Genomic DNA, 14,624 nt, shown 5'->3' on the forward strand with positions numbered 1-14,624 from the left:
GTTAACATCGATTCTGATATAGTTGAGATCATGACTTAATTGAAGCTAGACCATCATAAAAAACCTGAAAGTACTAGACGGCCGTTTCGTCCTATTGTGAGACTCCTCATCAGTGCGCATCCACGATTCCGCCTCACGAGATTCGACCGCAGGATCTATCAGTCTCGCGCTAGAGCACTTAACCTCTAGACCACTGAGTTGGCCGGCATCCAACGGTGTTAATATCTAAATATTTTAAGATGATTATGCGGGAAAATTTTTTATATTGAATTGTTTATTTTCATAAAATTTCGGATCATTCACTTTATTACTTCGATCTATTTAATCAGTTCTTTGCACACACACACACACACATCTTATATTGTCCTCATTCTTAGAAACAAAAAAGAAATATGATGAACGTGATTATTTCATGTTGTGTTTGTGTATTTTTTTGATGTTTATTATTGTGTAAATATAAGCACTATTATTAACGTTAGGGTGGCCACTGATTTTTTTAATGGACAAGTAACACAATACATTAGTGTATGTGTGTGTGTGTGTGTTTAAGCACGCATGTTATTGTCTATAATTTGTGTGCATTAACACAAATGTACACATACATACACCCAAACAAAATAATGATTGCTCAATACATAATGATGATCATATTCAATAAGATGTTTTTTTGGATAGACACACACAATTGAGTTTGCTCATTATTTTATAGTTTGTTGAATGATATTTATGCATTAATACTGCATATGGATCATATTGACATTTGGGCATCTTGTAGAATACCGTTTGTAATTAGAAAAGTGATGAGAGATAATATTATATTACTATGACTTCTAGTTTGAATTATGGTCTATGGTTGTTAAATCAAGGATATTTTTAAGGATAAAGTATATCATCATTGAAGAAGAAGAAGAAGAAGATCAAACCGTTAAGAAATTTAACCCTTCTCATGTATATATACAGTTCATCCATCTTAAATGTGTTAACTTTATTCAATTACAATTCATAATCTAATGACTCAGCCAAAACCTTCAGATACCAACAGTGATATACCAATTAATTCAGTAACTCAAAATCTTACCAACGATTTCGGTATCAATGATAATTTATTTCTATCAGTATCTGAAGAACAAGGAAAGTGTGATTTTCCATCACCACATTTTTTTGAACATGATTCAAGATCGCAAATAATATCCACCCAGGAATCATCTATTGCATCTCCATCATCATCGTCTCCTCCTATACTTGAACGTCAACTGAGTAAGGAGTGTGTAATAGAACAAAAAACAGAAACAGATACTAAAAATCCATTATCACCGGATACCTTCGGATTATCATTTAGTTCATCAACATCGACTAATAGTCAGTTACATTGTATTCCTACAACTGTTTGCTCAACACCTGTTACAAGTGTTACTTCTGTCCGACGTCCTCGTCATAAACCTGCAGAACGACGGGAATTATTGGAATTAGCCGTAAATGATGTATTAGGTTCTCAGATATCAATGAGACGTGCTGCACAAAAGTATAACTTAGCAAAATCATCTCTATGTGATTATGTTCGTAAAAATGGAATTATATTGCCTAATTTACGTTTTAAATCTTATCAAACTATTCCAAGATCAACAGCTACTGATTTGGCTGTATCAAGTAAAAAAGTTACCTTATCAGGAAATACAAATCGTCAAACATCGGCTTCATGTAAACGTAGCGGTTCACCAATGACTGGTGATACTTGTATATCATCTATGAATCCTTTACCGGCAAAATTATCATGTGGTATAACTCGTAAAGTGAATATTGCTCGAACAAAGAATATAGATAATAATAATAATAAGCAACACTCTAAAGTATCTGCAAGACCATTAATCCAAATGGATAACTTATCCCTTGGAATAGATAATGACAGAACTGTTTCTTTGGCTAGTAATTGTGACTTAAACTGTATTCGTTCACTTATATCATCGGAGAAAACTGGTATTGATTCCTGTCCAAATGAATTTTGTTTATCAAGTCAACAACATCATACAAGTAATCAAAGTAATCTATTTAGTGTATCCAACATATCTAAGTGTTTCACAAATGTTACCACTTGTAAATCAGGTCGTGTTGAAAGCCCTTGGTATAATGCTGCTGGACTTCCTACTCAAGTGCCTATGCGTTCATGGACAGGTACTAATACATTAAGTGGATCATTACAAAATATTAATCAACAAGATCAACAAACAATAAGTATGAAAAGTACATCATCTAACAGTGGAATATTCAGTAATCATCTACATTCGAATGTAGATGATTCTCTGAATAGTAATCTATGTCTTACTAATAAATCCAAACTAAATCATTCTTCTCTATCCACAAGTGTAAATACACCACTTTCATTAGCCAATAATTATTTAAAAGTCTTAACTGAGAATTCAAGTGATACAGTAACAGATTGTTTACAAGTGGCAAACTACTTATTATCCGGTGATGAATTAAATAGTCGGCAAAATTTTTTTTTATCAAATGATTGTTGTTGTCGTCCAACAAATTTTCCAACTGATTCTGTAAGTATATTTATACTATATAAGTCTTCCTTTCACAATATCTGTATGTGTGTCTATGACGTTTTTCATAGTTGAAAGCATGAGTCAATTGAAGCTAGATCACCATGGAAAACCTGGAAGCACTGGACGGCCGTTTCATTCTACTGTGGGACTCCTCAGTGGCAATGCGCATCTACGATCCCGCACTCGCGAGCGAGATTCGAACCCAGGACCTATCAGTCTCGCACTGGAGCACTTAACCAATAGGACAAAACGGCTATCCAGTACTTCCAGGTTTTCCATGGTGGTCTAGCTTTGATTGACTCACGATTTCAACTATGAAAAGACTGAAATCTCCACAAAACCCCTTCTGATAATTTTACGTAATTATTTTCATTTCATTCGATTGTTTATTCAATGTACATATATATATATATATATATATATATCTGCTTTTCTTACTTTGACTAGTCTATTTCCCAATTATCATCTGAATATGATCGTCGGATATTATTAAACGAAGAATCTGCCAAATCTTGGATTTTTAACAATTCAAATAGAAATAATAACGGATTAACAGATTCGGAACAATCAAGAACAATTCTTGATAGTACACAATCTCTTCGTAGTACAAACGAATCATCATCATCATCATCTATAGGAGTTTCATATTCACCTCCTACTAGTAGCAACACTGCTACTTTAGATTCATCAACTAATTCAAGGTTTTTAACTACTCCACTTAGTTTATCTACATCTAGTTGTCAAATTTTTTCAAACGAAACTATAAAACTTCCTTTTAAAACTACTCATTCTAATTCAGATCATACAGATCATATTGGTTTACAATCTGAATCTGGGGATAATAATAATAACATTGTTACAGATCGTTTTTTATCAAATTCTACTACAGCATCTGCTGCATTATATTCATTTCTTGGTCTTAATTCTATTAATCATATTAATTCTCATATTTGTCAACCATCAACTTCAGTTTTTCAATCGAATTTATTACCTATTAATCAAGCAGCTATAGCTGCATTATTATTGCAATATTCTCGAGGTGCTGCTGCAATTCCTGTTTCAACTACTTCAACAACTGTTTCTACACATTCTACTACTACTACTACTACTACTACTACTAATCAAATTATACAAATTGTCCTATTGTTACTTCACCTCTCAATTCATCACAACTACAAAATTCATTAGATTATTCAAATCAAATTCATAAATCATTCAATCAAACAACACAATCCATTCCATCAATTTATTTACCTTATTCTATCAAAAATCATTGTACTTTATCAGAATTAAATTATTATAATCAACAAATTAATTTATTAAAACAATTTCCAAAATTTTTATTAGAATCTAATAGTGGAACAGTGTTACCACCAAGTGAATTAGTTATCCCAACACATTTAACAAATCAATCTGCTGCTTATTCTTTGGTATGTTGATTGGGTTATTTATTTATTTATTTAAACATATAAATATTGGTACAAGGAAGCACCAGATAAATATGCGCCTCACAAATCTCATTCGATTTGTGTGAGGGCTGTGATACTGCCCAGATGCCCAGACTGAAGTAGGTGGTTTTCTTAGGGGGCCACACCCCAAGCCTTTGACCTGAATGTCTAGTCCATAAGGCAGTGGAGCATGGTGAGGAGATGCAGTCCCATGGTAGCCGGTGATCAACAATTGGTTCATACTCCATTTGTTCTCTCAGGGTTGCTAGAGCCTATGTGCACCATTGGTTTGGAATGAGGGTTTTCCAACTCCCCTTGGTGGGTTCTCCACATCCACCAACCCGGTTAAAGCGCCGGACATTCGCTTTTCGTCCTCTCAATTTGGTAAACAACAGTGATGCCACGAGAAGGCAGTGAGTAGAACTTGTGTGGCAGAGGCTATATATACGTGTGGCCATGTGAGAGCATTTGGAGAGGGAGATCGGACTCTCTCCACTCTCGGCCGTACCAGGGCATTTGGGGACCATTAAAAGGTTATACTACTTGTATTCTGGTTTACGTCCCTACGTACCTATTTATTCGTTGATTTTCAAACTTAATACTGATTTATTAAGGACCTTGTAAATAATATCAGTATAAATTCATTTAGTATTGTTTTGTTTGTGGCCGAGTGGATAACGTGATGGCGTTTGAAGCGAAAGGTACTGGGTTCGAGTCCCAGAGTGAATATCAACCCCGAGATGCAGGTACATTCAGCTGATGAGTCCCAAATAGGACGAAGTGACTCGCGTCAAACTGGGTTTCACTGCTAGTCACTATCCATCTTTGCTTACAATATCAGTATAGATGATTGAATTTGTAAATGATTACTGTTTATAGAGATAATACATGGTAAGTTGGAATTAAGGATTCAAAGTTTATTCTTCTTACTGAATTTATTTCAGAATGAGTTCTTGTACTCAGTCAGTCAGTTACAACGTAGAACTTCGTACGTAAGTACATCAGTTCGAGTTGCTATACCACATTAGCACAGAGATACAGTTGTCGATTCAAATCCCATAGCGGTAGAAGTATTAAGAGTATAAGTATTATGTGAAAGATAAGGGTTTGAAGATGTTATTGAAGGAGTATAATACAGTGAAATAAATTTGGAAAGAGAAAAAGATAGGAACATGAAAAATTCAGAAGACTAGAATTTGGTAGAACACAAAGAGTGGATGCACCTTCGCCATTGCAAACGATTTTGAGCCATGTCATTCAAGGTCTCTAACCATCGATTGCTATCATCTCGCGAATCCCAACCAGATAGTCTACACCTACCAACATGGCTCAGTCCACTTGTCAGTGACTTCATGGGTTTGTGCCACGTTTTGGTCTGGCCACCCCTAGCTTTCTTCTAACCTACTCATACACCATAAAACATTGCACGTCGGGGCAGTCGGTACTAACCTTATGAATGATTCATTCTGAGATTGAATATATATTCTCTTTTGTACTAGTCATCTTATGGTTAATATGATGAATATAGAAATTCCTCTTTGTAGCTTAAGATTTCAATGTCACTCAACTCTATTTAGATTAAGTAATCAACGAATTATGTAAACGTTTGTAGACAATCCTTGTCAGTAGGTGTATAGTATACTTGTTGAATAGTTTGGTTTATAATAAAAATATTTCAGAGATTAGTAGCTAAACAATGAAAATACAAAAACATTTGTTTGTTTATTTAAACACATAAACATTGGTACGAGGAGGCACCCAATACATATGTACCACATAATTCAATCGGGTGCCCGAACCGAAGCAAGCGGTTTACTTAGGGGGCCACATCACCAGCCTTTGACCTAAAGGTCTAATCCATAAGACAGTGGAGCAGCGTCAGGAGATCCAGTACCATGGTAGCCAGTTACCAATAATTGGTTTATACTCCATTTATCCCTTCAGGATACTGGAGCTTATATGCACCATTAGTTTGCAATCATGGTTTTCCAACTCCTCTAAGTGAACCCTCCACATCCACTAACCCGATGAAAGCGCCAGACATTCGCTTTTCGTCCTCTCAATTCCGTAAAGAACACCATCGTCGCGAGAAGGCAGTGAGTAAGATTCATCTGGCAGTAGTTGTATGCACGTAGCCATCTGAGAGCATTTGGAGAGCTGACTCTCCACACCTTCAGATGTAACAGGGCATTTGATTTTAATGAAAAATCTAAAATGAAAATGGTTTTATTTGTGTTTTATTTACTTATTTATTTGGTGGTCTATATTCGGTAATATTTCTTGACTAGAAACAGTAGTATTATCAGTATGTTAGGTAGTATGAGACATTTCTTTAAATGTTAGAGGATTATATCTATAAGACTAAGAGGTGACTTATTGTGGAAAAACGATTTCTAGGAGATATTATATGAACATAAACATACTATGTAATGAATATAAGTTATTAATCACACTATATACAACAGTTAAGGATAAGTTTTTTAAGACGTACTTAATTTAAATGTTACCTCCAATTATATTGATTAGTTGTTTTGAATAAACCTTTGATCTTTTGGATATATATATATATATATGTTGAAAGCGTGAGTCAATTAAAACTAGACTACCATGGGAAAACCTGGAAGTATTGGGCGGCCGTTTCGTCCTATTATGGGACTCCACAGCAGTGCGCATCCATGACCTCGCCTCTCGAGATTCGAACTCAGAACCTACCAGTCTCGCGCCAGAGCCCTTAACCGATAGACCACTGATCTGGCCGGCATCCAACGGTGTTAATGTCTAACTCCAACCAATCCACGAAGTTGAGTAACCGTTCACCAATTGTCTTCAGTGCTTCCAGGTTTTTCCCTGGTGGTCTAGCTTCAATTGACTTACTCTTTCAAGTATGAAAATACTAAATCTCTACAAAAACCCTTTCTGATAATATATCATATGTGTTAGTCAAATAACTGTCAAATTATATGAACACTATTAATTTCAGCAATTGAATCTTAAATAATCCCAACATTTCGTCCTATAAATTTATTTGAACCTCTTCAGGATAATAATAATCAAATTGTATAGAATGTCTATTTATTTTTTATTTAAACACATAAATATTGGTACAAGGAAGCACCAGATAAATATGCGCCTCACAAATCTCATTCGATCTGTGTGAGGGCTGTGATACTGCCCAGATGCCCAGACTGAAGTAGGTGGTTTTCTTTGGGGGCCACACCTCAAGCCTTTGACCTGAATGTCTAGTCCATAAGGCAGTGGAGCATGGTGAGGAGATGCAGTCCCATGGTAGCCGGTGACCAACAGTTGGTTCATACGCCATTTGTTCCTTCAGGATCCTGGAGCCCATGTGCACCATTGGTTTGGAATCAGGGTTTTCCAACTCCCCTAGGTGAACTTTCCGTGTCCACCAACCCGGTTAAAGCGCCGGACATTCGCTTTTCGTCCTCTCACTTTTGTGAACAACACTGGTGCCACGAGAAGGCAGTGAGTAGAACTTGTGTGGCAGAGGTTATATATACGTGTGGCCATGTGAGAGCATTTGGAGAGGGAGATCGGACTCTCCACTCTCGGCCGTACCAGAGCATTTGGGGGCATTGTTCTACACAAATACATAAAAATGTCTTATAATTGTAATTTTATGTGGAAAAATGTTAAATACAATACAATTCATTTAGTTCACTATTGAAAAAGATAATTATATATACTTCCCATATAAATGAACGGATTAAGGGAGAGAGAGAGACGACACCATGACGTGATCGGATATAGGAAAAATGTGCAGATTGTTGTTTTGATTACAATAGACAAAATGATGGTGATAGAAATTATCAAATAAAAACAGTTGTGAAGTAATCATATTACTTGAGGTGACTAAAACACTAATAATTAATAATAATAAATGGTGAGGATCTAAGAAGACAGAAATATATAGGTATCTAGGCTGACAGTCGGTCATATATTTTACTGAACAATGTTTAAATAATACGACTAGCTATGATAACTGTAGATTATAAATGAACAATGAGGGAAAACACAGCAGCAAATCGCTCACCATGGTAGGACCAAGTGAAACACAATTTCTTTTTGCATACACATAAGCCTAGTTTTGGACGATGAACATCTATTGCTTCTGGGTAACGTCGAAGTGTGCTATTATTCTGTCGATTTATTATTCGAAAGGTGGTATCAGGATCTAGATTAAATTCTTTGAGACGTATTCGTAGATTCTTTTAGGCAGTATCCTTTTCTTTTCTTCCAACACATAATACTGCATGTACTGCACATATATTTGGAAGCAACTAGAGGAGATCTATTATACAAGTTATGTCTTTTATGTTTCATACATGATTATTAAGTTTGTAGCAGAAAAAGGCAATTGCTCTTAGTCAACGCTTATTCTGGGGGGCAGTGGGTCGTCGTTAAGTCTAGTTTATCGACCTAAAGTTTTTTATTTATGAACTCTATGGGATACTCATTCTCGGTTAATTAACTTTGAAGAGTTTTTAATCCGTTATCGATAGAATCTTCAAAACATAGTTAGTTTATCCTTATGAACAGAGTTCTCACAAGACTTCTTTTATATGTGATTGGACGGAAGCTTTTAAATTATCCATAAAGTCTTACGGTAGATGGAACGTGAAACTGAACCGTCTTCGCTTTTTGTTGTAGTTAAGTTTAAGAAACTAATCTAATTTCGTCCTGCATGCTTTCACGTGAATTTTAGATCTACATAAGCTGTGTTGAAACTTAGGTAATATTGATCAACATAATCTTTACTACCATACATGATAAAAATATCATCGATATACTCCCAAATGCCCTGGTACGGCCGAGAGTGGGGAGAGTCTGCTCTCCCTCTCCAAATGCTCTCACATGGCCAGTGAATATATAGCCTCTGCCAGGGAAGTCCTACTCACTGCCTTCTCGTGGCGGAGTTGTTTACTAAATTGAGAGGTCGAAAAGCGAATGTCCGGCGCTTTAACCGGGTTGGTGGACACGGAAAGTTCACCTAGGGGAGTTGGAAAACCCTGATTCCAAACCAATGGTGCACATGGGCTCCAGTATCCTGATGGAACGAATGGCGGACGAACCTGTCATTGGTCAACGGCTACCATGGGACTGCATCTCCTCACCATGCTCCACTGCCTTATGGACTAGACATTCAGGTCAAAGGCTCGGGGTGTGGCCCCCAAAGAAAACCACCTGCTTCAGTCTGGGCACCCGGGCAGTATCACAGCCCACACACAAATAAATGAAATGATGAATTTTATTGATGATACTATTCCTGCTCATACTAGAAGCAAGACAATTTACATTATTATTATTATTACCTTTATTATTATTATTATTATTATTTACTACGTCGCTTTTTCACCCCCTTTTATCCCCAATTTGTGTAACCTTACTTTTCAACTTATGCAGCAGCTCGCCCATGGTGGAAAATCTGTCCTATCTAAACGATCTCCAGTCACTGTCTGGTTGAAAGTGAATGCTTCCACCGATTATGAATACTGAAGCAGTCTTTCTGAAACCACGTACGCCGTTCAAGCTGGCTTCCTTCAACGTTCGCACACTAATGCATATCAGACAACAGATAGGGCTGGCTATGTCTTTGGAAGGTCTTAATGTTGATGTTTGTTGTCTATCCGAGACCCGTATTCAAGACTCTAGTGAAGTACTACAAATCCGCTCTCTATCTGTCGCCTCGAAAAGCTTGTTCCACGTGCGCTTATCCGGGGACCCTGTGGCATCTTCGTCTGGTCTTGCTGGCGTTGGTGTCGCACTAAGCGCTAGGGCTGAGGCAGCACTAATCGATTGGATCCCCATTAACAGTCGGTTATGTGCTGTTAGATTAGAAAGTTCCATCAAAGTGAGAAGAAATCGGCGTGAGAAACGGTGTCTTTTCGTCATCTCCGCCTATGCCCCGACAGATTGCAGCCCGGATGCAATCAAGAATGAGTTTTACCATCAGTTAACAGTTCTTCTCCAGAAAGCGCGTTCGACAGATATTGTAGTACTAGCCGGAGACTTGAATGCACAGGTCGGGCGTCTAGGCACAGAAGAGAGTCGTTTAGGTGGCCGATGGGGACTTGTTGGTCGCAGGACAGATAACGGGGACCGTTTGCTGCAACTGTGCACAGACCACAACCTGTTTCTGGCCAGCACTAACTTCCGGCACAGTCATTGCCGGTGTGCCACCTGGCGTCCTCCCTCTGCATCCCAAGCCTGGACTCAGATTGATCACATCGCGATCAGTTACCGCCGGCGTGGTTGTGTACAAGACTGCCGCTCCTTTTGGAGTACTTATCTGGAGTCTGATCATGCCCTGGTCTGCGCCAATCTCACCTTACTTTTCAGTGGCCGAAGGATTGACCACCACCAACGGATTGATGTTAGTAAACTGGTCGCAACTTCTGTTGCGAGTAAGTATCGAGCGGAGCTAGCCTCTAGGCTAGCTACCACCCCACCGAAAAGTATAGATGAGCATTGGTTGCTTCTTCACGACGCCATGAAAATGGCGAGTAAAGCCGCTTGCGGCTTCGCGAAACGTCCCGCTTACAAGCACTGGGTTTCTTCTGGCTCCTTACAACTGATGGAAGCCCGTCGGTCTACTCCGGGTGACCGTGAGTTTGACCACAAACGAAGGCTGTTACGTAATGAAATCGGGCAAAGCTTGCGTAAGGACCGAGAAGCCTGGTGGTCGGAGCGTGCTAATGAGATGGAAGCAGCAGCTGCATCTGGTAACTGCCGGAAGCTCTTCCAACTCATCCGAGCCACTGGCAGCAAGAAGTCTGGTGTAAGTGAAACAATCTACGAGGTTGATGGGATGCCAATCACTAATATCTCTCGACGTCTTGGACGATGGGCAGAATTCTTCGAAGGGCAGTTCAACTGGCCTGCTGCTCCGGCTACATCAACCAACTTGTCCTGCCCCCCATGGCCGGTGACGACTGATCCACCAAACGAGGCGGAAGTCCGCAAGGAACTCCAACTCTTGAAACGTTACAAATCACCTGGCCCAGATGACTTACCTCCGGCTCTTTTTAAAGATGGTGGTGAATTTCTGACTAAGGAATTGACTGTGTTGTTTGGAAAGGTTTGGGAAGAAGAAAGTGTTCCAACATCATGGAATGAGTCGATAGTCGTCCCTATCTTTAAAAAGGGTTCACGTTGTTCCTGCAATAACTATCGGGGGATAAGTCTACTTTCGATTGCGTCCAAACTATTGGCTTCTATCATTCTTCGTAGGTTGTTTAAAACCCGAGAACGATTGACTCGCGAGTAGCAGGCTGGTTTTCGTTCTGGTCGAGGATGCATTGATCACATCTTCACCCTCCGCCAAATGTTAGAACACCGTCATACCTATCGCAGGCCAACAATCGTAGTGTTTCTTGATATCAGGGCGGCCTTCGATTCGTTGGACAGGACTGTTCTCTGGGATTGTCTATTGAAGAAGGGTGTGCCTGAGAAGTTCATTAACATCTTAAAGGCCCTGTATACGAACACCTCAGGCAGAGTGAGGGCATACAATCACCTTTCTCCCTTGTTTCATTCGAGCAGTGGGGTTAGGCAGGGTTGCCCGATCTCACCATTCCTCTTCAACTTTGCCATCGACGACATCCTGGAAACAGCTCTGGTGGATGTAAGTAATGGCGGTGTGGATATGTTGCCTGGAGAACGACTTCTCGACCTTGAGTATGCGGATGATATTGTCTTACTGTGCGATAATGCCCAAGGCATGCAATCAGCACTTAATCAGTTGGCAATCAGTGTCCGCAGGTACGGCATGTGCTTTGCACCCTCCAAGTGCAAAGTACTCCTACAAGACTGGCAGGATTCTCATCCTGTACTCACCCTGGATGGTGAGTAGATTGAAGTAGTTGAGAAGTTCGTGTATCTAGGTAGCTATATAAGTGCTGGTGGTGGCGTGAGTGATGAGATTGATGCAAGTATAATGAAAGCCAGAGCGGCTTATGCCAATCTGGGCCATCTTTGGCGCCTTCGTGATGTTAGTCTGGCTGTAAAAGGTCGGATCTACAACGCGTCGGTGAGAGCAGTTTTGCTCTATGCTTGTGAAACCTGGCCTCTCCGAGTTGAGGATGTTAGACGACTTTCTGTGTTCGATCATCGTTGTCTCCGAAGGATTGTTGACATCCAGTGGCAACACCATGTTAGTAATGCAGAGGTTCGGCATCGTGTGTTCGGGCGCAGAGACGATAATTCAATTGGTGTCACCATCTTGAAACACCGACTTCGGTGGCTTGGACATGTTTTACGAATGTCGTCCCAGAGAATTCCACGTCGTGCATTATTTACCGACTCTGGGACTGGTTGGAAAAAGCGGAGAGGAGGTCAGTGTATGACATGGTGTCGTGGTATGAAAGAAAGCTACAAAGGGCTAGCTTCTGTTGGTCCTTCACGACTCCCTGGCTGGGGTCTGAGAGATGGTGCAACACAGTGGCTAGAGACGTTATCAGATATGGCTCAGAATAGAAGCCAGTGGCGATCCTGCTGCAACCTTCTTTTACTTTCTACATAAAGAGTGGTTCTAACTTTCTTAACTGAAAGAGTTTTCTGGTTGTACATTTTAGTCCACCTTATCTGTTCATCCTTTCTCTTCCTACTTTCATTATTTTGTGTGGCGCATATGTATCTGGTGCCCTTTTGTACCAATATATATGTGTTTAAATAAATAAATAAATCATCGATATATCTCAAATAGAGTGAATTTGTTCACTCACATGCTTCAGTTTAGTGTTTTATAGTTCCAGAAAAATATCAGCGAATGTAGGGTTCAGTGAGCCGCTTATTGCAAGACATATTTGTGGGTAGTACTTTTCGTTGAATTAAAACTGCACATTCTTTATGTATAACAGTCTCTTCTTTGGAAAACCAGTCATATCACCACGAGTGAATCTAGTGTCCGTAGTCTTTTTTAGTGAAGAATTAGTTAGTAAGGTTTTCACATTAAAAGAGACCGTATATCTTCTGTCCAAGGTAATGTCGTCAGTTTTGTTAATAAAGTTGAAACTGTCTTTCAGACTGTATACAGACATTTTTCCATTATGGATGTAGTCCATTGGGTAAGCCACCGAGCAGCGTTATGATACATTAGATTATTTATTGCTGGGATCGTTCGTAGAGAGATTCTAGTTTTTATAGTCTCGGATAGACTATACAACCTCAGTATGTAAAAACTTGCATTTGTTGGTTCGAGAACCGAGATTAATAAATGCCTCGGAAATGTATGGTCTAATGCTAAACTCTGAGTTTAATTGGTCGAAACGATAAAATAACTATTCTGAGCAATATTTAAAACCCTGTCCGATTACGTCTTAGTCACTATGTACTTCAATACAATCTCACTTAAACATTATCCCCAGCATTATAATTATGGCTTCTTTAAAGTAAGCTAAAACTGGAAACGGCGATATGCTAAATTAAATATCCCTGAATTTCTTTGAACATGTTGTAAAACTATTTCTGAGATTTCCTCTTCAAATTGAGTCTTTATTAGAGACTGTCATACATTTGACTGATTCCGGAGAAGTAATTAGTCTCAAAGCGTTTTATGCAAGAAATTATTTATCAATAACTGTTAAATTAGAAAACAATTATTATCAGTTTAGCTCTGTGGTAAAGGTCTTCCTAAATTATTGAAGATGTTTACCTACTTACAATAAATCTCTTGTAATTTTTACCTTTCATAAATTTAAACTAAACGAGAATGATAATTTTTTCCCCCGAATGCTTTAGCACGGCTGAGGGTGTGGAGAGTCAGCTCTCTCTCCAAATGCTTTCACATGGCTACGTGCATACAACCACTGCCAGGGAAATCTTACTCACTGCCTTGTCGCGACAAGGGTGTTCTTTACGAAATTGAGAGGACGAAAAGCGAATGTCTTGTGCTTTCGTCGGGTTGGTGAATATGGAGAATCCATCTAGAGCAGTTGGAAAACCATGATTGCAAACTAATGGTGCACATAAGCTCCAGTAAACTGAGGGAACAAATGGCGTATGAATCAATCGTTGGCCACCGGCTACCATGGGACTGCATCTCCTCACGATGCTCTACTGCCTTGTGGATCAGACCTTTAGATCAAAGGCTCCGGGTGTGGCCCCCAAAGAAAACCATCTGCTTCAGTTTGAGCACCTGGGCAGTATCACAGCCCTCACATACAAATCAAATGAGATCTGTGTGGCGCATATGTATCTGGTGCCCTTTTGTACCAATATTTATGTGTTTAAATAAAATAAAAATAATATAGCTGAAGATAAAGCAATAAAATACAACTAATTTCATTATATTCTTCAAATATTATCGTTCTTGTTGACAGCTTGCTTGAATTTCTGGGATACCTATTCCGGCTATCTTGATATTTCTACAATATATCTACTTTCATGTTTGTTCGAACAGATTATTATGTCATTTGATTGCATCAGCTATTCAGATGCATTTGTGAGAAGTTTACGACCTTTCGCTCTACAATTTACAAAATAGTACAATCAGAGATATTGTGGTTGCTGGAAATATGTACCGAATAGAATTAACATTATTCAAATGTTGATTCCTGAACTGCTAATATCAATCTAACTGGCAATCACTCAAACATTTATCATCAGTATC

General features: G+C 38.9%; 1 protein-coding gene and 1 non-coding gene across 2 annotated transcripts; both read left to right on the forward strand.

Moving 5' to 3' along the window:
• Nucleotides 1-1,010: 1,010 nt before the first annotated feature.
• On the forward strand, nucleotides 1,011-3,988 carry Smp_210600 (aspartyl aminopeptidase (M18 family); the record flags this gene model as incomplete). Its single annotated transcript, XM_018791373.1, is given in 3 exon segments — nucleotides 1,011-2,546; nucleotides 2,997-3,734; nucleotides 3,740-3,988. Coding segments are annotated over 3 exon segments (2,523 nt in total).
• Nucleotides 3,989-4,651: 663 nt separating this feature from the next.
• On the forward strand, nucleotides 4,652-4,725 carry Smp_tRNA_02427_Pseudo_TTG.1.1. Its single transcript has one exon. It is a non-coding gene (tRNA).
• The last annotated feature ends 9,899 nt before the right edge of the window (nucleotides 4,726-14,624 follow it).

This window comes from Schistosoma mansoni (assembly GCF_000237925.1).
Source record: "Schistosoma mansoni, WGS project CABG00000000 data, chromosome 3 unplaced supercontig 0077, strain Puerto Rico, whole genome shotgun sequence".
Classification (NCBI taxonomy): Eukaryota; Metazoa; Platyhelminthes; class Trematoda; order Strigeidida; family Schistosomatidae; genus Schistosoma; species Schistosoma mansoni.